General features: G+C 38.2%; 1 protein-coding gene across 1 annotated transcript; it reads left to right on the top strand.

Moving 5' to 3' along the window:
- Window positions 1-1,902: 1,902 nt before the first annotated feature.
- Window positions 1,903-14,285, top strand: LOC18446155 (cytochrome P450 CYP749A22). Its single transcript, XM_011629531.3, has 5 exons — window positions 1,903-2,302; window positions 3,144-3,370; window positions 3,669-3,901; window positions 12,685-13,060; window positions 13,815-14,285. The coding sequence occupies exons 1-5, from the start codon at window positions 2,005-2,007 to the stop codon at window positions 14,241-14,243; spliced, it is 1,563 nt and encodes a 520-aa protein (XP_011627833.3). The 5' UTR covers window positions 1,903-2,004; the 3' UTR covers window positions 14,244-14,285.
- Window positions 14,286-24,168: the final 9,883 nt, after the last annotated feature.

Here is a 24,168-nt window from a genome sequence, read left to right as displayed (position 1 = left end):
ACATTTATTTTGTTCATTGTATATATATTTCTTATATTTATACCAAGTGGACTTGACCCAACTCAATAAAGTCCAAGTTGGATATGAACCCACACCCAACCCAGATTAAGTCCAATCCCTAGGACCCAAACCTGACTTGCGGGGTCTAACATATAGAAGCTAACCCAGACCCGGGACCCGATGGCCACCGTACCCTTGTTCTTTTCAAGGATAATCTCCCAAACAAATTAGAAAAGTGGAGAAGCGTCCGAAAAGATAACCTGTCCTCGGCCCTCGATTAAAAAAATTAAGATCCCATATTCTATATAGGGAAGAGTGTTTCGTGAGTCAGCGGACTCACTAGCCTGCGCAATCATAAATGTCCATCTTTAAGATAAGCATCTACAACTAAAGATTCCTATCCGGTGGATAAAAAATATTGTAATAAAAAACAATTTAAATTTTATTTTATTATCTTTTATTTGTTATATTCATGATTATCGTAGTGTAGATCATGGATCACAACAAATTCGAATCCAAGATGGATACAAATAATGGGTGTTCAAGGGAACCTGCATGAAAATAGTACGAATCGGAGGACTCATAAAACCCTGTCCTTTATACAGTGAAAGCATACTTTCCTACTAAATCATTTCTTCTTTTTTTTTGGGTGCGTGGTCGGATAAGCACAATACAAATCTATGGAAAATGCTTCGGCTGGCCCATGGGCTATCCATCCCCTCATAAAAAAATTTATTTAATATGGGTAATTTTATTTGCTTCGTTTTTATGCATAGGACCTGGTTTCTATGCGGCCAAGCCCGCATTTGTGGAAATGTAGGCATCTTAATAAATCTTTTTTGCGATGAATTTTAAGACTCATTTTTTAAGGACATGTAATCTCTAATATGGAGACCATGCATATGAAAAAAGAAATAAATTAGTAATTTTAAATTATAAAATATAAAATTAATAATTCTAGTAAGAAAACATTTGGATCGTTAGTTTTCATTGTTTTTAGATAGAACACCAACTTGCATCCATCTTAAACCAGTTTTCATTGTTTTTAGATAGAACACCAACTTGCATCCATCTTAAACCAACCTGCATCCATCTTTAAGACGGATGCTTTACAGTTTCCAGACCGCATATGTAGAAATGCGGTCCAGCCTGCATGAAATAATTTTCCTTGTGTACATGTATTCTATGGACTGTAGTGAACATTCTAATAAAATATTTCAATAAACAAAAACAAAAAACAAAACCTAAAAGCAGTTTTATGGGGAGACAAAAATTAGGTTTTGCCAGCTCTATATTTGGTGCATCGTTAAATCTAGGCATAAATGTCCCCAAAATATTTTTTTAAAATTTTACTTAAATCTATTATATTTAAGACCAATTCCAAATGCCGCCCATTATATTCCACTACTTTCGATGGATTACCGAAAAGATGGGTGATCGTAGTAGCTATGATAAGCACACGATGAAATAATTTGAACTCTGACAAATGGACGTATATTGTACCCATTTGCATCCATCTTTATGATCCATCTTTATGAGCGATGCTTTATACCTTTGGACCTTATATTGCACAAATGAGGACTAGACCGCATGAAACAATTGTTCATTTCATGCATCAAAGTCCATCTTCATGAAAGAGTTGAAAGAATCCCACAAGCCTATATATGGACGGTGTAGAAATATCCTTAAAAGAATCGTATTTTAAATGTTCAAATTTTTTATTTTTAGCTTAGATCATCAATCCCTAATTAAAAATCCATCATTAAGATAAATTTGAGAGGGGGCCCGCATATGTCCAATATGCATCAGTCAACCTTTCTGTAAGGAGCGGTCCTTTGTCTCATAGAAGTAAACGCCCAAATTTTTAAATGAAAAGATTCACATGCTCTATTCTGTGCAATGAAATCTTGAGGTTTTGGGAGAACCAATTGAAAAGCAACCATTTCATATTCAATCTACTTATAAATTGAATTTCAAAGTGCAGCAACCTTGAGCAGGAAGCTAATGGAGAACAACACCATAATCCCAGCGTCCACCACCTTGTTGTGCTCATCATCTTTGTTAATCTTATTTTTGGTGTTTAAATTGGTGGAATTTGTGGTAAGAGTATGGTGGGTTCCTCTAAGAATAACCAGGTTAATGGAAAAACAAGGAATTAGAGGGCCACCATATAAATTTCTCCATGGGAACAACAAAGAAGTGTTGCAGATGGCAATGGAATCTGCCATGAAACCCATGGATTTCACTCATGATATCTTGCCTAGGGTTCAGCCTCATATTTATGCTTGGTCCAAAATATATGGTAAGCACAACAAAGTAAATATGAGAAAAAGGAGTACTAAATCTTTAAGAAAGTCCTAAATTCAATTTAGTTTGTTCTAGATTAACACTATGTCATTAAAATGGTTGTATTAGTTCATGATTATAGTATGTGTATATAGATTATCATGTCTACGGTCTGGTTAGCACGATGCTCTTACAACTCGGTTGAACTCGGTAATTTACCCAGCGGAGTGCCTCAGAACAAACTCAGTTGGAAAAAGAATTTTTATTATTTTACTCAATCAAGTTTATGTTTTTTTTGTGTTTTTTATGATGATTTCTGAGTTCTTCATGTATATTTTTTGTTTTCCAATTTTTTTGATTTTTTGATTTTCTTTTTCAGCTATAAATCAATGTTTTCTAAATTCTATCTTTCAAATCTTTGATCCATTTTTTTGGGAATTTTGGTGTTTTTTTCCAGTTTATTTTTCTTATAACTGTTTTTATGTTTTTTAGCATAGTTTGCTCTTTCTTTTTCTTGTTTTTTTGCCCTTTGTTAGACTCATAAACTAGTACAGAAAGCTCAATTGGACTGGCCTGAGTTACTTAGCTCACACACAGGGCCCAAGTCCTGAGCTGAGCCGTGTAATCGAACTTGGTTTAACACACACACGGGGAGTGGCCTGGAGTGCGGGCCAATGGTTTGGAATACATCCAATTCAAAGTGTCGTAATTTGACATTGTCATAAAAAATAATAATAATAATAATGTTGTAATTTAGATAGTGATTTCATAAAAGTGCTGTAATTTGGAGAGAGAGAGAGAGTTCTTAGGAATTGGAAAAGAATTGATTTTTTTTATTTTTATATTTTCGTTTGCAGGGAATAGTTTCCTGAGCTGGGATGGAACTAAACCCCAGCTTTTCATTAGAGATCCAGAGTTTATGAGAGAGGTTCTCAACAACAAACATGGAGACTATCAAAAACCGGATTTCCTTTCAGTCTCCAAACGGCTGTTTGGAGATGGGCTTATAGCTACAAGCGACGAGAAGAAATGGGCTCACCATCGGAAGCTTGCCAACAAGGCCTTCAATGCTGAATGCCTCAAAGTAAATGGAAATAACTTGTTTTGGGGTTGTATTACGTATACTATGAGACAATTATAGTTTTTTACCAGGAGGTCACATTTAATTTCAGCCATTGAATATAAAATCTATTTTTTTTTTTTTTTAATTCCCATAAGACTTGTGAACTCATTAAACCTTCATCCAAATTGTCTTTCTACCATCTTTTAACCCAAGCGTCAATCAGATTAATAGTGATCAAGTGAAATAACCTTTTGTAGGAATTGAACTTGAGATGTAGCATTGTTTATAACTGCCGCCAACCATGATTTGATTTCTGCAGAGCATGTTTCCTGAAATGGTTAAGAGTGTTGAGGAAATGATGAAGAGATGGAGAGATAATGAAGAGAAAGAGATTGAAGTTTTCAATGAATTCCGGATTCTCACATTGGACGTGATTTCCAGGACAGCTTTTGGAAGCAATTACTTGGAAGGGAAAGATAAGTTGGAATTGTTGGAGAAGTTGGTTAAACTCGTTGCTTCAAATATTCGTAAATTTCGCTTTCCGGGCACTGGGTAAGATTCTCAAGTGGTCGGCCCTTCATCTAAGTTTTAAGTTTTGAGCTTCATGAAATTTTAGCCAACACTTATGTTGAAATTTGGGCAAACTTCATTCCAAATTGAAAGAATAAATTAGATCATAAAAACTAGTTAGAACCCTATTTTATCTCGATATCGTTACATGTATCAACATTTAGCACATATATAAATGTCATTCTCAAAATTGGCATTTTCACATATAACAATGGGTAGACCATTTATGAAAGGAGAAAGCTTTGTATATACCACTAGATATACTGAATTGCTATATGCCACCCTCTTTCATCCATCTGATCTAAATGGACAGCTGAGAAGGCTCCAATCACGCCTAAACACTATTTTATTTTTAACTTTTTCGAGATATGATGTTGACATCAAATTTTTGGCATCCACTCCTCTCTTAAGCTTATGCCAACAAAAAATATGAAAAGATAGTATTCATAAATAAAATGGCCAAAGTAGCCCTAAAAGTTTCGGGGTTGGTCTGGTCGTTTAATTTTTATAAAAGTATTTTTGTATTGTTTTAGGTGCATACATTGCAATTCTATTTTAAGATCTAAAGAAGAAATGTAAAGAGAAAACCATCTTGGATGCTTTTTACCAGACACAATGTCTTTATTGTATCCTTAGTCTGTCTGCGCACGTAAAGAACCATAACCAAATTAGGTGTTATTGCAAAGCACACATGCCGCTATATCAAATATTAGTGAGAAACCTCACATTCCATTACAGGATTAACTACACGACTTTAGCCTCATATTTACATCTAATGAATACAACATAAAATGGGGGGCAAACCTAACACAATAGTCCCCATGACCTGTTGATCTTGTTGGGCTTACCCAGTTGAGGTCTCTTGTATCAATTCAGACGGGTGCAGCAGAACCCGGATTTATGGGACAGAAAAATATGCCTAAACTGATGTGTGTGTATGAGTAAAAATCATGCAACAAAAAAAATAAAAATAAACTTCATAGCACCTAGATTTACACGGTTTACCTTCTCAAGCTATATCCACAGGCGAAAGAGACATATCCACTATTAAAATAATGTTCACAATGTTCTTCCAAGAAACAAAGTTTTTTGGGGCCCTCTGATTTCTTCTAGAGGGTTTTCTCTGTCTGTGGCTCTTCTCTTTATTGGAGACTTCTTTTCTTTCCTGAAAGTTTTTCTCTCTCTAAAAGAAAAGTTTATCTCTTTCTCTCTTTAACGTGCTCCTCTTTCTCTGCTACTTCTCTGCAAAAGACAGATCATTGTATTTCTTTTCTCTACCATGGAGAGGTTCCAGCTAATAAGAAGAGGCTTTGGTAAACCCAGCAAGAGAGGAGTCACAACCACCCACGTGAGGCCTTTTATAGTTTGCTCTCTCTCTCTAGGATTGGTAAGCATGGTATTCTTGACAAGCTTATTTAACCTTATCTCATCTTTTGTGGGCCCACATGAGGATATCTCTTTTTTGGAAAGCCTACATAATCTCACGCGAGGTTATCATTTTGTAATAACTACCTCCCAAGACTTGTTCTAACATTCAACACTTCTATGCTAAATGAATACCCCTAAAAAATAGCAAGTTTAAAAGGAGGTCCTCCCACATGGGACGGACTCCCCCAACAATCTCCCCCTTTTATCCTATGGGGGAGGTTCTCTTTTTCAGATTAAACAGGTGTGCAAATGACATCCATCCTAGCCATGCTTCTATATAGCTTTTGTTTATCTTTGGTTAAGGTCTTGATCATCATAGCCGACGTATTCTTATACATATGGATCTTCTCTAGCTGCAATAACTTCTTCTCTAGAATATCCCAAATTCAATGGTAATACATATCAATATGCCTTTTTCTAGAATGGAAGCTTGCATTCTTACTCAAGTGGATGACACTTTTGACTGTCACAATGGATGATATACTTGTCCTATTTCAAGCCCAACTCCTGGAGGAATCTCTTCATCCACAGGATCTCCTTGCAAGCTTCTGGGATTGAAATGTACCCTGCCTTTGTGGTTGATAGAGCCACACACTTCTGCAGTATAGACTATCATGAAACATCACTCCTTGCAAAAGTAAATAGGCATCACACAATTGATATTCTTGAGTCTACATCTCTAGCCATGTCTGCATCTGTGTTACCATTGTAATATAGTTTACCTCCCCCAAGGCACAAACACACTTAGAATGTTCATCTGAGATATCTAAATATCCCCTTGATTGCTGCCCAGTGTTCCTTCCCAAGATTCACAATAAATCTAATCACTACACCAATTGAGTGTGTGATATCTGGCTTCGTGCACACCATTGTGTACATTAAACTTCATATAGTTGATGCATAGGGAACATTTTTCATTTCTTCCTTCTCATTCTAATTTGAAGGGCTCTGCTTACCACTTAATTAGAAATAACTTCCAAGTAGGGAACTGATAGGGTTTATGTTGTTCATACTGAACCTTCGAGCACTTTCTCAATGTATCTTTCGTGTGATAACCATAGCTTCCCAACGTTCCCTTCACGAGAAAACTTCATGCCTAAGATCTGTTGAGAAAATCTTAATTCCTTCACGAAGGTATTGCTCAACTCTTCTTCCAACCTGTAAATTTGGCAATTGTCCTGACCCACAATTAGCATGTCATCAACATATGGTAAAAGAATTATGAAGTTATCGTCGGAGAAGTTCTTGACGAAGACACAATGGTCTAAGACTGTCCTATTGTACCCATGACTCCCCATGAAGGAATCAAACTTCTTGTACCACTGCCTTGGGGCTTGTTTTAACTAGTATTGGCTCTTTTCAAGCTTGGAAACATGTGCTCCTTTCCTTTTACCTTTGACCTTGAATCAATCTGGATGCTCCATATATATCTCTTCTTTCAAATCACCATGGAGAAAGGCAATCCTAACATTTAGCTACGCTATCTCTTAGATTCAAACTTGCAACCAGTCCTAACACCACATGTATGGATGGCATTTTCACCACGGGATAAAAGATTTCATCAAGGTCGATACCCTTTTTCTGCTCGAAACCTTTCACAACCAACCTAGCCTTCTACCTTGGCTTTGAGCTTTTCTCTCCAATCTTTATTCTAAAGACCCACTTGTTCTTCATTCCCTTCTTGCCTTTAGGCAACTTTACCAAGTCATCGATGTGGTATTTTTGTTCGTTGGCTTGAGCTTCCTAGTAGATTCCTGGTTGCCTCCTTTCAGTGTATAGGATATGCTGTGATGCAAGGTATTTGGTAGAGAGTTTATGTCCCCAATAGGACCTACTCATTTCAATTATAGGTGGCACTTCTTGAACAAGTTGTTCCCTCTGTTCTACATCACCCGGAACTGGCATGTCAAACTCTTGGCACCCATCCCTCTTGCTGCACTTCTCTTCTGTCTTTATGCATCATGGTAGGAGGAACTATAACCGGTTCTGAACCATTGAATATTCATGGCTTTTTTACTTCTTCACATCTTCAATGGTAAGGTCTACTTTAAAGGCCAGATCCCTACTGTTCTCAAGATCCCATAGCTCGTAATCAAACTCTCCATTTGAGTACCCTAGGAAGATGCACAGGAGTTCTTTTTCATCCAACTTGGATCTTTGCTCCTTGGGCACGTGCACTAATGCCTTGCACCAGAACACCCTCAAGTCTGCATAAGAGATATCTTTTTCGATCCAAACTCTCTCAGGGATTTCACCATCTATAGGAAATGACGAGCATCTATCTATTAAGTAGCATGTTGTGAGGACTACTTCAACCCAATATGACTTTGGTAACTTGGCGATGGATAGCATGCTCCTAACTCTTTCCGTAATGGTGTGATTCATTCTATCTACTACACCATTATGTTGGGGGTTATATGGTACTACCTTTTTGTGCCTTATGCCATGCTTGACACAATAGCTTTTGAAGCATTCGAGGTGTACTCCGTCATTGTCTGATATGAGACACTTTAACAACTTGCATGTCTCCCTTTCCACCTTAGCATGGAAATTCTGAATGATCTCAAACAACTGATCTTTTAATTTCATTAAATACACTCATACCTTTCTTGAAGCATCATCAATGAAGTTGACAAAGTATGATGTGCCACCAAGCCACTTCACATCCATGGGACCACACATATTTGAATATATCAGATCAAGGATTTTCGTAACTTTAGAACTAAAACTGGAGAAAGAGACTCAATGTTGTTTTCATTGCAAACATGTGGTTAGAGATGCATTCTTAACATTGGGAAGAATCTGCTTCTTTGCTAAGATTTGCATTCCTTTCTCACTCATGTGGCTAAAATGCCTGTGCAACAGGTCTTGTGGGGGTTCTTCAATGGCATCATTAACTTCGCCATTTGAGACTTGCACCTATGTATTGTAGAGTGAACAACACTTCTTGCCCTTCGTTATGACAATAGATCCCTTTGTTAACTTCCAATGTTCCTTACTGGACATTGAGTAGTACCCTTCATCATTTAAACACCTTCTGAGATGAGTTTCAGAGAGATATCTGATACATGTCTGACGTCCATTAGCACAAGCTTCATCCTAATGTCAGTCTTGATGTGTACATCTCGCTTACCCACAATCTGTCGCTCTGTAACAAGAAAAATAATGTATGGGTGGTAAAATGTAATGATACTCTGGTATATAAAACCCAGTCTGAGTTACATGAACCTGATGCAATACTGATGTACCTGTCACTACAGTTTTGAACCACACCAACATCTGTGGTCACAACAATGGTTTGATTGCCATCACCTTTGGCATTGTCCTCATTCAACTCTTTCTTGAGCTTTTGACGCGATTTCTTGATGTGCCCTTTCTTGCGACATTGATAACGTGTGACTCCCATTTTTTATTTCGATCCATCTTTATCCTTAGATTTGTTAGTTTGATTTTGGTCCCTATTTTTTAACCTTCCTCGATTTGTGACAAGAGCTTGTGAGTTAGATGTGTCGAAGGATTTGCTTCTCGTTTCCTCATTCTGTAGGCTACTAGTGAACTATCCCATTTGGTGCTATGCTACTCAGACTACCTCCCGACTATTCAGTAGTGAACTGAATAAAAATAGAGCTTGTAGCTCATCTTTTAGGAGCAATTTAATCGTTGTGAGTTGGTTTTTTTCACCTCAATCAGGTGCTCTGCAACGGATCCCCCGTCCCTGAACTTCATGATCATAAAATTTTGGATCAAGAATGCCTTATTTTTTGTGCTCTTCCTCTCGTACAAGCCATGTAGCTTATCCCACAATGATGTGGCAGATGTCTCCGTTGACACATGGTGGAACACATTTTCTTCCAAGAGTCTTTTGGTCCAATTTCTTCCACCCTTTGTTTGTCATACCTTCGGGCTTATGCTCTACCCCTTCAATAGTGTGTACAAGTCCCTACAGTATAGTATATGTTCAATCTTTGGCTTCCAAATGATCTAGTTATTCCCATTAAGCTATATCATCCTACTCCCGGTATTGGAATCCATCATTGATCCATACACATTGTCTTTTACACCTCTCTAATCTTTTCACCGACAGTTAGGGAGACTCATCGACTGTCAATCTCCTGTTATTAGTCAAGATTTTTTTGGCAGTTAAGGATCCGTCATCTATCAAGGATCCATTGTCCGTCAATTCATTGGCGGTCAATATGTGATGTAGGTCAAGTATTTGTCGTTAGCACTCACCAGCTGTCAATTCGTCATTGGTCAAGTATCCATCAGCGATCAAGTATCCGTCGACAGTTAAGCACTCACAAACTGTCAAGTCATCGACGGTCAAGTATCCCACATTGGTCAAATATCCATCAGCGGTGAAGAACTAACAGGCAGTCAGGGTGTCACCGTTAATCAAATATGAACCAATCCTATAAGGAGGTTTTCTTCCTTGATCATCCTATGACCATTAGGATTGCTACACTGGCAAATGGTGTTAGGTATAACCGAGCGGTGTATCGGAGTCAAGGGAAACACGCTCGGATACCAATTATTGGACTCACCCAATAGGGCCCTATCGCAAAAATACGGATGCGCGCAGTGGAACCCATATTTATGGGATACAAAAGTATGCTAAAACCGATGTGTGTGTGTTTGAGTGGAAATTATGTAGTAAAACAAATGAAAATAAAACTTACTAGCATCGAGATTTACATGGATTACAGTTTCAGTCTACGTCCATAAAAAAAAGAGATAGATCTACTATTAAAATTATAGTTACAATATTCTTTCTAGAAACAAGCTTTCTTGGGCTTTCTGATTTCTTTCAAAGGGTTTTCTCTCTCGGATGGTTCTTTTCTTTCCTAGAGGCTTTCTCTCTCTCTAAAAGAAAATGTTCCCTCTTTCTCTCTCTATCTCTTCTTCTTCTTCTTCTCTAGAAAAGAAGGATCACTGTATTTCTAATCTCTACAATACAGAGGTTCTAAGCTATAACAAGAGGCTTTGGTTAAACCCACCAACATAGCAGTCACAATCACCCACGTGAGGCTTTTTATAGTTTGTTCTCTCTCTCTCTCTATAATATATATGGATGGTAACTTTGACCACCTTATTTAACCGTATTACATATTATGTCGAGCCCACATTAGGATATCTATTTTTAAAGAAGCCTACATAAGCTCACGTGAGATTATCCTTTTGTAACAACTACCTCCCATGACTTGTTTTAAAAGTCAATACTTCTATGCTAAATGAGTGCCTCTCAAAAATAGAAAGTTCCAGTGGAGGTCCTCCCACATGGGATGGACTCTCCCAACAGTTCTTTCCTCTTACATACTTTTGACGAGGAATTGATGATTCAATTTCTACGTTCGTTTCTCGTAATTCTCAAATCTTACAATGTTATTTTTCCATAACCTCTATGGTCTTTCCCATGTATGGGTGTAGAATTGTCATAGTTATATGGGAGCCTTTCACATGCCTGTGCCTGGCATATGATCTATGGCCCCCGAGTCTAATATCCAAGGAAAAGTATCATAGGAAGGCATGATAGCATAAGGGTTACGAGTTTGAGAATGAAGAAAAAGGATCTTACATGGAGGAAGAGCCATTCTTGTTACTTGGTTGCTAATAATGATCACATTTACGGTGATGGGCTTGAATGGTTGCGGTCAGCGTGTTCTGTTATTAATCGGCATTAAGTGTAGGTATAATACCCAACACATATCTTTCACATGTCATTTATTGTTGCAGTGATCACATGTAGGATGCCCTCTATTACTACGACCGTTTTCTACTTCTACAACGATTTTGAGGCCTTTTATTTCAAATTTCTAATTATTGGCAACTAGGGAAGATTTTTCAGCACTTTCTTCAGAGGTTTTGAAATCAAGATTTATTATTTTCTTCTTGGATATGTGTCGAAGTTTAAATTTTCCAAAGAGAAAACAATAAACAAATTTGGACCAAACAATAAAGTTAACTCCATTCAAATGAACAAGAGTAAGTTTAATGCTGCATCAATTTTCTAAATCAACCATTATAAAGAGATAACAAGAACCATAAGACTTGACCTGAACAATAGTAAAGGAGAGTAAATAATAGAAGGCGATTCAATCAGAACTCACCAAAGATCATAATGAGAATTACAGTTTCTCCCTCTAGAAATTGCCGATGCATACAACTGCCTGTGAATTAAAGGGTCTCTCTCTCAGTTCCAAGATGCCGACCTTATTGTTGTATGCCAAAAGGGTTTGACGTCACTTGTTGCTTTCAAATTGCTTCACAATGCTGGCTATACAAACCTGCTTTGGATTTAGGGGAGTCTTGAAGCTGCTGAATAAGAGGATTTTGCATACGACGAAAGAAACATGTTCAAAACCATAAGCCATATCTTTGCAAATAGTTTTGGGTATGAAAATGGGTTGCAACGATAAAAAAGGAAATAGTATAGAGTGAGAAAAACAAGTTAAAGAACTTTTTGGTAAAAGTTTGGGCTACAATGGCTTGCAACAAAAAAATGTATCTTAGAGGGAAGGAGCAAAAATGTAACTTCAAAGGGCTTGACTAAGTACACCTGAGCAGCTTCTTGGATGCGAGAATAACATAACTCCAGCCAGCAATGGATCGCTAGTGGTAGATCAGCCTGCTCTGATAAAAGGGCCATAACTTGCGCCTCAACAAGTTCCCGGGAGCAGTGGGCTGGAAAGGGACCTCGCATTTGGCATATGCACAAAGTGGCCACTCTCAAGACTCGAACCCATGCTCTTGCGCTGGCTACCCGAGTTTTTTATGGTCACAGCAAGTGATGGTCCATATCATCCTGCTTTGATACCATGCAAAATTGCAATAAAAGGTAAAAAGAAGAGAGAGAAGGAAAGAGATCGACAAGGCATATATGTTGTTCAACAATGGTGCCTATGTCTATGGAGGGTAAACCAATTTCTCATTCATAGGGAGTACTTTGGCTTACCAGATATTTATAGAATTACAATTTTTGTCTTTTACGAGATTTATAGAATTACAATTTTTGTCTTGTAGGAGACAAATCTCATTATATCTGTAATCTAACCAAATAGAAAACTCAATATCTTGTAATCCACAAGAGAAAAAACTTAATATCTTGCAGCTATAACCATCAACACTATGTTTGTTTTCTTTAATTCTGAAAGCATGCAATGTCCTTGTTCCATAGCCTATGTGGTCTTACCCATTTATGTGTGTTTGTGTGTAAAATTGCAATGGTTATATGGGAGCATTTCTCATGCCTGTGCTTGGCATGTCTTTGTGGGCATGTATCGTTATTTTCAAGTAGTATCCAGTCTCCTTAATAACATGGGGTATCATTTTCCATGAAGATTTTTCCGAACCAGAGACGAAGAGAGGGCCGATGAAATAGATCAAGAAATCACAACAATGCTTACGAAAATGATGATTGCTAGAGAAGAGAAGGTGAAGAATGGTGAATGTGATGGTTATGGGAAAGATTTCCTTGGGATGATGTTAGAATCCAACCATGATACACAAGTTGGTGTTAAGTATTCCTCGCAAGATATCCTGGATGAATGCAAGACTTTCTATTTTGCTGGTCATGACACCACCAGTGGGCTACTCACCTGGACAGTCGTACTCTTGGCCATGCACCCAGAGTGGCAAGACAAGGTGAGGAAAGAGGTCATAGAGGCCTTCGGTTCCGACACACCTACCATTGATGGAGTTAACCGGCTTAAAATTGTAAGTTATTATTATTTTCCTTTTTCTCTCACTGTTGGAGCTAATTTGATCGCCATGTTTTACTAATGTAACTAAGTTAGTGAAAACCAATGTTTGTTTACTCAGATGAGCTAGCTCAGACTCACCTGAGTAACTTGGGCTTGCCACCCTGGCGAGCGAGAGCATCCCCGAGTTGAGTTTCCAACTCAAGAATCTTAAACAAAACAAAAAATAACAATAATAAAAAATACATAAAAGCAAGAAATTTATTAGTAATATATTTTTTTATGTTTGTCTATCATTTTGGGAATGATTGGAAAGTGTGTTGGCCATGAATACTTAATTTTACGTTTTCCCTTTTTTTTTCAATTATTTTTAAAATACCCCCATCATAAATTGATTGTTTTCGAAATCTATTTTTTCACTATTTTCTACTCTCATTTAGATGTATTTTATTTAACTTTACTTTAAAGATATTTTTATTTTTTGGATTTATTATTATCACTATTATTAACATCTTTTGGTCTTGGCAAAAAGTCAGCAAAACTCAGGCCGAGCACCCAGCCTGAGTCACTCTTTCCAATACTGGTAGAAACTAATGGGTGGAAGAACAAAATAACATAGGTAGTTAACTAAGATTTTGTTCCCTTAAGCTTGCCTAAGTTTGCTATTAGTGTTTTCAATCTTCGTAATTTTACTTATATTGGAAACCCTATCATCCTCCTCAAGTGCTCATTTCATCTATTACCTTTCTTATTTCTTCCGGTTTTTTTAGATGAACATGATCATTCACGAGTCATTGAGGCTTTACCCACCAGCTGTTTTTATAGTCAGAAAATTGAAGAGAACGACAAGGTTTGGCGAACTCATCATACCATCAGGAATCGAGATCGTGCTCTCGCCAATAGCAGTTCACCATGATCCAGGGCAATGGGGAAACGATGTGAACCTTTTCAAACCCGAACGCTTTTTACAAGGACCGGTAAATGCAGCAAAGAGTCCAATGGCTTTCTTACCATTTGGTTATGGCCCTCGCAATTGTGCAGGCCTGAATTTCGCCAATCTGGAGGCCAAATTGGCTCTCTCAATGATCCTTCCACGCTATGCTTTCATGCCCTCACCTTCTTACCGGCATGCTCCTATAATGAGGCTTACCTTGGGTCCACAACATGGAGTTCCGATCATCATTAATCCTTTGCAATGATACATTTTCATTTAGTGAGATGCATTTGGATTCTTCAGATTTTATTTTGTTTGATCACTATGCATTTTCCCACTAAGAAAACTGTTATAGTCTCAACTTTCAAGTTGGGAGGAAGGTAAAATTTGTTGTTGCAGGGAAGTAGGCAACAAGAACTCAAAATACTAAGCACCCAGCCTATTCAAAATGAACTTTCCTGTGAAAATCAAAATCTGCAAATAATCATTGTGCATGTCTAAGATAGATAATACTCAATATTTTGCATATTCCCTTAATATCACCCATAAGATAGATAACATCAACCACAGTCGTTTGTCAAATTCCTAATGTGTGTATCGAGAGAGATAGATAGAGGGAGAGAGTTCAATCTTGTAGCAAGTGATAGCATCTCACTCGCATGCTTGTAATTCATCAAATTTGCGTGCAGGATCATCAAACTAGAATGCACTTAGACACATGTCTGCAATCACCAATTTTGTTGGTGATGTCGTCAGTCTTATTAAGGTTTACTCCAAATCTTCAAACACCAACTTTTGTACTAACTAATAATTCATAGAGTTCATTTACTCCCTTCACAACATCTATGCCATATTTTTTATTTGATAGCTACAAAATAACTTAATTACCATTTGCAGTTGTGCAAACCGAGTGTCAAGAACCCTAACCTTCTAAGAATGGATTCCCCAGGGCAAGAACCAACCATCTACCAAGTCAGCATAAGGTTCGATCACAACCTTTGGAAGGTTGCCCGAGTTCCATCAAGGTTATTGACATCACTTCAACCACCCCAATTAGTAGGTGATACCACTCATTTCTGAACTTCTCTATGTTGAGGGTTCCCATATCAGTACTCAAGCACATAAAATTCTAGGAAAGGGGCTAGGGTTGTTTGTGGCAGCATCCCCACACTTAGTCACCACATTGTGGTTTCCATTCCTACCACTAATACTACCCTGCTATTGCCTTCAAAAATCTAACTCCTAATCTGTTGAAGAAATTTAGAAGATGAGACAAGAAAAGAAGAAGAAAATACAACTTGGGAAAGAATAAGAATATAGCTTTACCATGATCTGTCTCATCGATCGAGATCGACAGTTGAAGGCCTATTCAGTTCTGCCCATTATTTCATTCACCTAGTATTGAATAGAAGCTACAAGATAACTAAATTGAAACTGATCCTCCAAATATCTTTTAAATATATCATCAAGATAATCTTCACATTTAGTTACCCAAAATATGGAATTTGGGTAACCATATTATCTATGTATCATATTTGAGTTGCTGGTTGTACATGGTTACATTTCAACACTCTCCCTCAAGTTGGTACGCTGATATCTATCAAGCCCAACTCGTTTAATGTTTGTTGAAACTGTACTTTGCTTGTGGCCTTTGTAAGGATATCAACAAATTGATTTTTTCTTCTAACAAATGGAGTAGTAATTTCTTTGGCTTGAGCATTCTATTTCACAAAACAACAATCTTTTTCTATGTGCTTAGTTCGTTTATGAAATATGGGAATTGATGCGATATGTATAGCAGCTTGGTTGTCGTAGTTCCTAACCATTGGATGCAAAATATTGAAACCCATATCTCTAAGAAGAAATTTTAGTCAAATTTATTCGCAGGTTATTGTCATGGCTCTTTATTTGGCCTTTGCACTAGATTGAACAACCACCGACTGTTTCTTACTTTTCCAAGTTACAAGGATACCCCCTATAATGTACAACACCCTTTGTGGATCTTCAATTTGTAGGACTACCTGTCCAATCAATATCAGAAAAGGCAATAATATCATTATGACCATTCTTTTTTATTAAAATTCATTTTCCAAGAGATCAATTAAGGTACCTTAAAATTCGATTGACAGCTTCAAGATGAGCAGTCTTTGGAGAATGCATGAATTGACTTACCATACTGACCGCATAAGCAATATCAAGTCTAGGGACGATGAGATATATTAGTCGACCAACCAAACGTTGAAACATCCAGTATCTTCCAAAGCTGTGCGCGAGTCTATGTTGGCTTTACAATTTGTCTCAATTGGAGTATCAATAAGTTTATACCCTATCTTGCCAGTTTCGCGCCAAAAGTCTTAAACATATTTCCTTTGGGAAATAAAAATTCCTATGTGAGAGTAAGATACCTCAATCTCAAGAAAATAAAGTTTTTCCGAAGCTTTAATACCAAACTTTGTATGAAGTAATCGTTCAACTTTGTTATGGAATTTGAATCACTTTCTATTATAACAATGTCATCAACATAGATAAGGACAATAACATTCCTAGATTGCCTTCTTTTTACAAACATGGATGAAACAACATTAAAACCCTATATCAATGAGAGGTTAACTTTACTTTGCAAATCTTGTACCTGAAAGCCAAAATTTTGTTGCCTTCTTGAGGAGGAGCATGAGGAAGTTTCATGTTAACTTCTTCTTCCAAATCTCTGTGCAAGAGGGAATTTTTTATAACTAGTTCATATGAAGGCCAATCATTGTAGGTAGCAGTAGGAAGTAAAACCCTCTTAGTATTAATGCTGGACACATGAGTAAAGGTTTCCTTGTAATCAATTTCATAGGTTTGGGTGAATCCCTTTTCAACAAGTCTCGCCATGTATCTCTCAATATTTCCATCATTTTTGTATTTCGTTTTATAGACCAACATGCATCCAACTGGTTTTTTTTTTTCCTTTTTTTTATTTTTTTTTGAAAGGGTAAGGATATGCCAAGTATGATTTTTCTGTAAAGCAACAATTTCTTCTTCCATCGCAGTCCTCTATACTGCATTTGAATTAATTTCCTCGAAGCTAGTGGTCTTTTGTTGAGAAAATTTTGGTCAAAAAAGCACAATATTTAGTAGATAATTTCTCAAAATCCATTTGTTTTTCAATAGGTAACAAAATTGTGATTGCTTTCTTTGACATGATATGTATAACAATCCTTTAAACCAAGAGGAGGTTGACTAATACGACCAGATCATCTTGGTTGAATGTCTTGAGGAATTATTTTCCCTTGATATTCATTTGATTGAACCTCCTCACCGGGGTCTCATGGTGTTTTAGGAAGAATTCTTGAGGTATTTCATATGTGTAGTATTCTTAATGATTTCAACCCTAGAATTAAAACCATCCATTATTGATAGATCTTGGGTCAAAGTTGTCTTGCTAACCCCCCTTTGAGGCTTATCAGTTTGAGAATAAGTAATTTGTTCATTGAATTCAATATTTCGAGAAACATATATTCGCTAGGTTTTTGGTCATAGCATTTGTAACCCTATTTGGTAGGCTAATTTCCCAAGAATATACATTTAATGGATCATTTAGCAAGTTTGCCGCATTAATTTTCTGATAAATGCACAAAGAATTCACAACCCAATCTCTTTAAATGATGAATAGTAGGAGGGGCAACCATACAATATTCCATAAGGACTTCTATTATCCATGATTATAGTCGGCAGTTGATTTATAAGATGATAAGCAGTAAGAATACTATCAGACCAATATGATTTAGGAACACTTATTTAAAAAAATAAGGCACGTGTTACTTCAAGAAGATGCATCTTTTTCCTTTCAGCAATTCCATTTGCTAAGGAGTTTCTACACATGACATCTGATGAATAATCCCACGATCCATTAAACAAGAAGAAAAAGGTTTATTTTAATATTTTTTCCATTATTAGTTCCGAAAACTTTCAGCATCAAATTGATTTTTATCATGGCATGAAATTCCATAAAAGCAATGAAGACATCACTATTAAATTTCAATAGATAAATCCAAATATAACAAGTTCTATCATCGATAAAGGAATGCATATATCTAAAACAAGAAAAAGAATCCACTAGAGCTCATATCTAGAAAATCAATGTTATCAAAGTTATCAATGTTGTCTCTATTCTTTTATGTCGCACGAGTTTGACGTTTTTGCATTGAACAAGGTGGTGGTACCCTAGATACACCCGACCTTTCACGTCATACGGGGCTAGATGGTACCTGCCTCAGGTATTTTATGTCGCACAAGTTTAACGTTGAACAAAATTGGCTTTGGTTGGCAGTTTAGGTTTATGCCACCGAGGAGCATTTCTTTTTTATTATTCTTGAAATATTTTTTTTGTTTTTGGAAAATTGGTTGGCAGTTTAGGCTCGTGCCACTGAGGAGCATGTTAAAGTTTTTGAAAATTAATCAAAAATTTTTAAAATGGTCATAAAACACATGATAAGCCAAAGATCAATCCTTGGAAGGCCTAAAAAATGAGTTGGGGCAGTTTTGGAAAAACATTTTTGGGTGACACTAAGGGTGTTGCCGGGGGGGCATTGGTGATGTCGCCCATGTCTAGGCGACACGGCTGGTGTCACCCCAAAAAAACTTTCCTTTTTTTATTAAATGGAAACATGGGGAATAAAAAAAATAGTTTTTGTACAAAAGATTTGATCAACACCAGTAGTGTTGCCCACACAGGCTAGGCGACCCGAGGCATGTCGCCCATGAAAATTTTTTTTTTTAAGTGTTTGCTGGTGGTTAAAACAAAAAAATTCTGCAAAAAAAACATTGGGTGACACATGTGGTGTCGCCCTCACAGGCTGGGCGACATTAGGCATGTCGCTCATATAAAAAATATTTTTTTTTCATGTTTTTATTATTTGGAAATTCTACATCTATTGAGAGGTAGTTTTTCAACTTGCCCCTGTTATTGGGAATTTGAAAAAAAAAATTATTTATTGCCCCTGTTGAGGGGCCTTTGTTCAACTCTACGTGTGCATTTGATTCATTGAAGCATAACAAGACACTTTCCTTGCACACACTTTTCAAATTGAATTTTTACAAACTTAACCCCCTAGTTGTACAGTTTTTGTCCCGAATGCTCGGCTATTGGGTCATCCTATGCACACATGGGGATGAGCTCACCTCGTTTTGACTCAGGGGATCTAATGGAGAGAAAAACGCTCCCAGACTAGCCAATTTGGTCATTAGCGAGATTCACCCATCTCCTATATGTGGTAGTTGGTAGTTATACTCATACAACCATGGAGTGTCTGGTTAGTTTCAAGCCTTCATAACAGGCATAAGAAGTTGGCTTCGAGAATGATGACAGGTCCACTAACAATTTAACCTCTTGTAGTGATGGAGGAAGTCCTTTCTAAAACGGTTTTGGAAATGGACGATATTAACAATCAAATTGAAAAAGAATTTTCAAAAGGAATGGGCCTTACAGTTTTGCCACTTGTGACCCCTTTGGTGGTCATTTTCTTTTATTTTACCCGAAAATGATGAAAGGGTTTCCTTATGGGATCGAATGAACTCGAAAGTCTCGAAGTTGTCCCTTTACCTTTGGAGCTTTCATCCTTGTCTCGCGAGTCCTTGAAGAGTTCTTTAGATTCTTACCGGGCTTCTATCTTGGAGAGGTCTTGACGTTCTTCCAGGGTTCGTCGAAGTTGCTTCGATTTTCCATTCATGTCACCCTTCCACATCTTTCTAAGTTGGTTCGATTGGGAACCTGCAGGGTTTTAGGAGGAGTCTTCGTCCTCAAGGTCTGCTTGTGCAATATTGTTTGAACTTGCAAGTACTGGTTTTTACTTGAGTGTTTTGCATCGGAAAGTCCTTTTTGGAGATTTTTTATTTTTTTACCCATGATGCCCTTTCAGGTTTTCACCACATCCATTTTCTTTTTTTTTTTCTTGTGATGTCTGTTCAAGTTTTCACCACGCTTTTCAGCCCGTTACGGGTACTATTTTATGAGATACATTACATTAATGGGGTCATTGAGTTCGTACCCCCTCATGATCTTTTATCTTGTAACTTGCCTGCATGCACTAGGGCAACCATGAATGGGCCCTCGCAATTAGGTTTGAACTTGCCTAAAAGGTGTGTATTTATAAGAGTGTGGAAGATTTTCTTGAGTAATGTGTCTCCTTCTCTGAATTGTCAAGGAACAACTGTCCTTTAGTATGCCATCTCGATTCTACACTAGTAAGTAACAATATTTTGGGTCGCTCGTAGTCGTCTTTCATCCAAAGCAACAAGGGCAATGATTCGTGCTTCGATTTTTTGTTCCTCATCTGAATCTTTATGAATAAGCACTCGGAGAGACGGTATCTCAACTTCAATGGGTAGCATTGCTTCCATACCTTACCCCAATGAGTATGGGTTCATGCTAGTAGGACTCTTCTCAGTTGTCCAGTTGGCCCATAGCGTGTCATTTAGCTTTTTGTGCTAATCTTTGCCACCTTCTATTATTTTGTCTATAATTTTGAGAAGTCCTTTGTTTGTGGCATCTGCTTGTCCGTTTCCTTGAGGGTAGTAAGGTGTGGAGAATTTTTGCATTATCCAAAACGTTTTGCACGCCTTGGTGACCCTTTCATTTTTGAAGTTGGATCCATTGTCAATAATGATTGACTCAAGAACACCGAATCTGAATACAATGTTGTTCTTTATGAAATGGGCAACATGTTGTCCTTCAATTTTCACAAATGATGCAGGCTCTATCCATTTTGTGAAATACTCTGTAGCCGTTAGTATAAAATGGTGGCCGTTTGAGGATTTTGGTGAGATCATGTCGATGATATCAGGACCCCACAAGGCAAAGGGCCATACGGGCGGTGTTGAGTTGAGTGGTACGGACGGTGCATGGATGAGGTCTCCATAAAGTTGACATTTGGGACACCTCTTAAAAAACTTCCAACAATCTTCGACCATGGTGGTCTAGTAATAGCCTTGGCGCCTAATTTTCTGAGCTAAGGGGGCTGCCCCAGAATGACCTCCTTCATTGTGTAACTCTGTCTGTACTTGATCGATTTTTGGTTGATCGAGACACTGTAGAATGATGCCATCGAAGGACTTATTGAACAGGAGATCACCTCTTACTAAGAATCCCATAGAGAACCTTCGAAGTGCTTCTTTGTCCTTTTTGGTGGCTCCTTCGGGGTATAACCCATCTTTTAGCAAAGACAGAGGATCGTGGAACCATGGTTTTGCCTCAACTAGCGCATCTGAAGCCATGAGAGACACTTCCCCATCGTTCTCATTTTCTTGCTCTATTTCTTCTTCAATCCTTGGTGGAGAAGGATCATGTTTGTTTCTGATGTAGAATGACAACGTAGTGATTTATGAAAGAATATCAACCATTGAAGCCAGGGTCACGAGGGTATCGGCGAACTGATTATTTTCCCTAGTTACGTGCTGAAAGGTGATTTTCTTAAAATATGGGATCATCTTTTCCATCTTTTCTTAATAGGGTTTGAGCTTTTCTTCTTTCACCTTCCAAATCCCTTGAACTTGGTTTATGATGAGTAAGGAGTCACCAATCACTCGTATTTGCTGAATTTTCATTCTCATGACGTTCTCGAGCCCGGCTATCAAGGCTTCATACTCAGCAATGTTATTGGTACATGGGAAATTCAATCTGATGGCTGTTAACATTAAAATCTTCTCGGGTGAGCATAGTATAACTCCTATACCTGACCCGTATTCATTCCTTGCATCGTCGAACTATAGCTCCCAAATTGAGTCCTCAATTGTGAAGAGGTTTTCATCAGGGAGATCAGCGTTGACGGGAGTGTCATATGGTAGTGCGTGTTCAGCCAAGTGGTCAGCAATGGCTTGTCCTTTGATTGACTTTTTAGTGACATATTCGATCTCTAACTCACTCAATAGCATTCTCCATTTTAGCAAACGCCCATTAAGGACTGGTCTTTCCAATAGGTGAGTGGGTTCAATTTTGAGATGAGCTTGACTGTATGAGATAAGACATAGTGTCTTAACTTTTGTGTAGACCACACAAGCGTCAAGCAATGCTTCTCCACATCAGTGTATCTTGTCTCATAGTCGACCATGGTTCTGCTAATGTAGTAGAAATAAGTTCTCCATTGCATTATGAATGACATTTTAGTTTGGTCTTCTTCTACCATGAGGATCTGGTTGTAACTCGAGACGTCGTCCATGAATGATAACATCTCGTGCCCCACATTGATGTCGACCAAGGCATCTATATTTGGTAATGAGAAATTGTCTTTGGGACATACCTTGTCGAGGTCTAAGTAGTCAACACACACTCAGATTTTCCCATCTTTCTTGGGTACGACCACTATGTTAGCCAACCATTCTGAGTAGTCGACGGGGGTAATGAACTTCGCCTTGAGCAGTTTGTCGATTTCTTCATTAATTTTGAGCTCAAGGTGGGTCTTCTAACTTCGCAGTTTCTGCCTTGCAGGCTTGGCTCATTCGTTGAATATTAGGTGATGTTGCACCAATGTGGGATCGAGCCTTGACATATCATCGTATGACCAGGCGACGACATCACGATATTCTTTGAGAAAAGAAATCGTATTTTTCAGCTCTTCAGGAGATAAGGAGATTCCAATCTTGGTTAACCTTGGGTACTTCTCAGTTCCTAGGTTTACATCGATCGTCTCTTCCATGATAGCCGTTGGGTCACCATCAAACCTCTTCATGAATTTCTCAACATAGGAAGTGAGTTCCTTAGGTTGAGAGATTTCTTCAGACTCTTGGCTCTCTTGATCTTCGTCTTGGTCATCCAATTCGTCGTCTTGGGTATTATACACCGTTATTGGGCTATCTTGAGTGTTCACCATTTTTTAAAATCCTTTTTCATTATTATCCATTTTATCATGTTTTGAATTTCCAACGGATTTTGAAACATCGCAAGAGGTGTTCCTTATGGGACTCGTGAGAGAAATCTTGGGGACTGAACGCGCAGGGTGGTTAGATGGCCACCCTACGCCTATCCATTTTTTGGCACCGGGACTTGAAGGTGTCGTTGGTATGCTTCCAATGATTCTCAAGATAAGGGAGTGATTGACCAATTCTGTTCTTGCGTTTGTATTGGTGGATGTGCACGCTTGGCTGTGTTAGAGTCGATTGTGTACACCTTCAAATCCAGGTCAGCAAAAAGATCTTCAATCCTTAGTTCTTCTTTGTGTTGAGATGTGGAAGAAGAATTATTCCCTGTTGGGGATTCAAGGATCACCTTTAGTCGTTTTGAAGGACGGGCATCGAGAGGATCAAGGCTTTGAATGCCTTCATATACAAAGCCCGAATAGCTTGAAGGCTTCATCCGACAGTGAAATAGGGTGAGAGAACACCCGAGACCTCTTCGATCCCTGTTTTCGGATTTGGCTTGGAGTAATTCAGAAATTGCCTCAATTACACCTTGCCCATGACTCCTCAAGCATTAGCCTGGATGGAAGCCTTGGAAGAAGAGCATGTGCTGAGCCTCGAAGGACCTGAGACTGTTTTGATGTTGACATTGGATAATGTCATCCATCGATGCAGAAGTTTGCAAAATTTACGGAATAGGGTCGCCGGCCTCTAGGCGTAAGGTGGCATAATCGGCTTGCTCGAAGGAAGCGAGTGGGATTTCTCCAAGCTCGACCCCTACGGCTAGTTTCCCGTTATGTATATTAGGCTTGAGAAAAGTAGGGAGTTCAACACATACCTTCGTGATGCCATTTTTAGTGGGAAATTTGGGGCATTGATGGAGCGTAGAGGCGACCACGAGGTTTTCATACAGCCCGAGGTTTATCACTTGGATGGTAGGGCCGATCTTGGGTGTGAGAGGTAGTATGCCTTCAGCTTGTAGCTTGGTCTCATCGTATGCAGCAATAGTTAGTTGACATGGCTCGAAGTCATTAGGGCTTTTGCCTATATGCTTCACTATTTTCATAAAGGATCAAGAAGCACTCTCCGTATCTCATATCCTTGCAAGAAAACGATGATATGCAGAGGTTGGACATGAAAGCGGTTGAAGCTGGCTAGGATATCATCGTCCGTGAACACGATTGCCGTTGGTTCCATCAGTTGGTTGATCATCCCGCACAACTCCTCCGATTGTGTGTTGCTCGGGATGTGTGTCTTGGCGAGGACCTTTTCGATCTGAGCTCTGTGTACAGGTGAATTGCCAAGTAGCTCCAAGATGG

Source organism: Amborella trichopoda, chromosome 10, assembly GCF_054954075.1.
Source record: "Amborella trichopoda isolate Santa Cruz 75 chromosome 10, AtrichopodaSantaCruz75HAP2 v2.0, whole genome shotgun sequence".
Lineage (NCBI taxonomy): Eukaryota > Viridiplantae > Streptophyta > Magnoliopsida > Amborellales > Amborellaceae > Amborella > Amborella trichopoda.
Note: the sequence above shows the minus strand (reverse complement) of the source record. Positions and strands in the feature narration are given on the sequence as shown.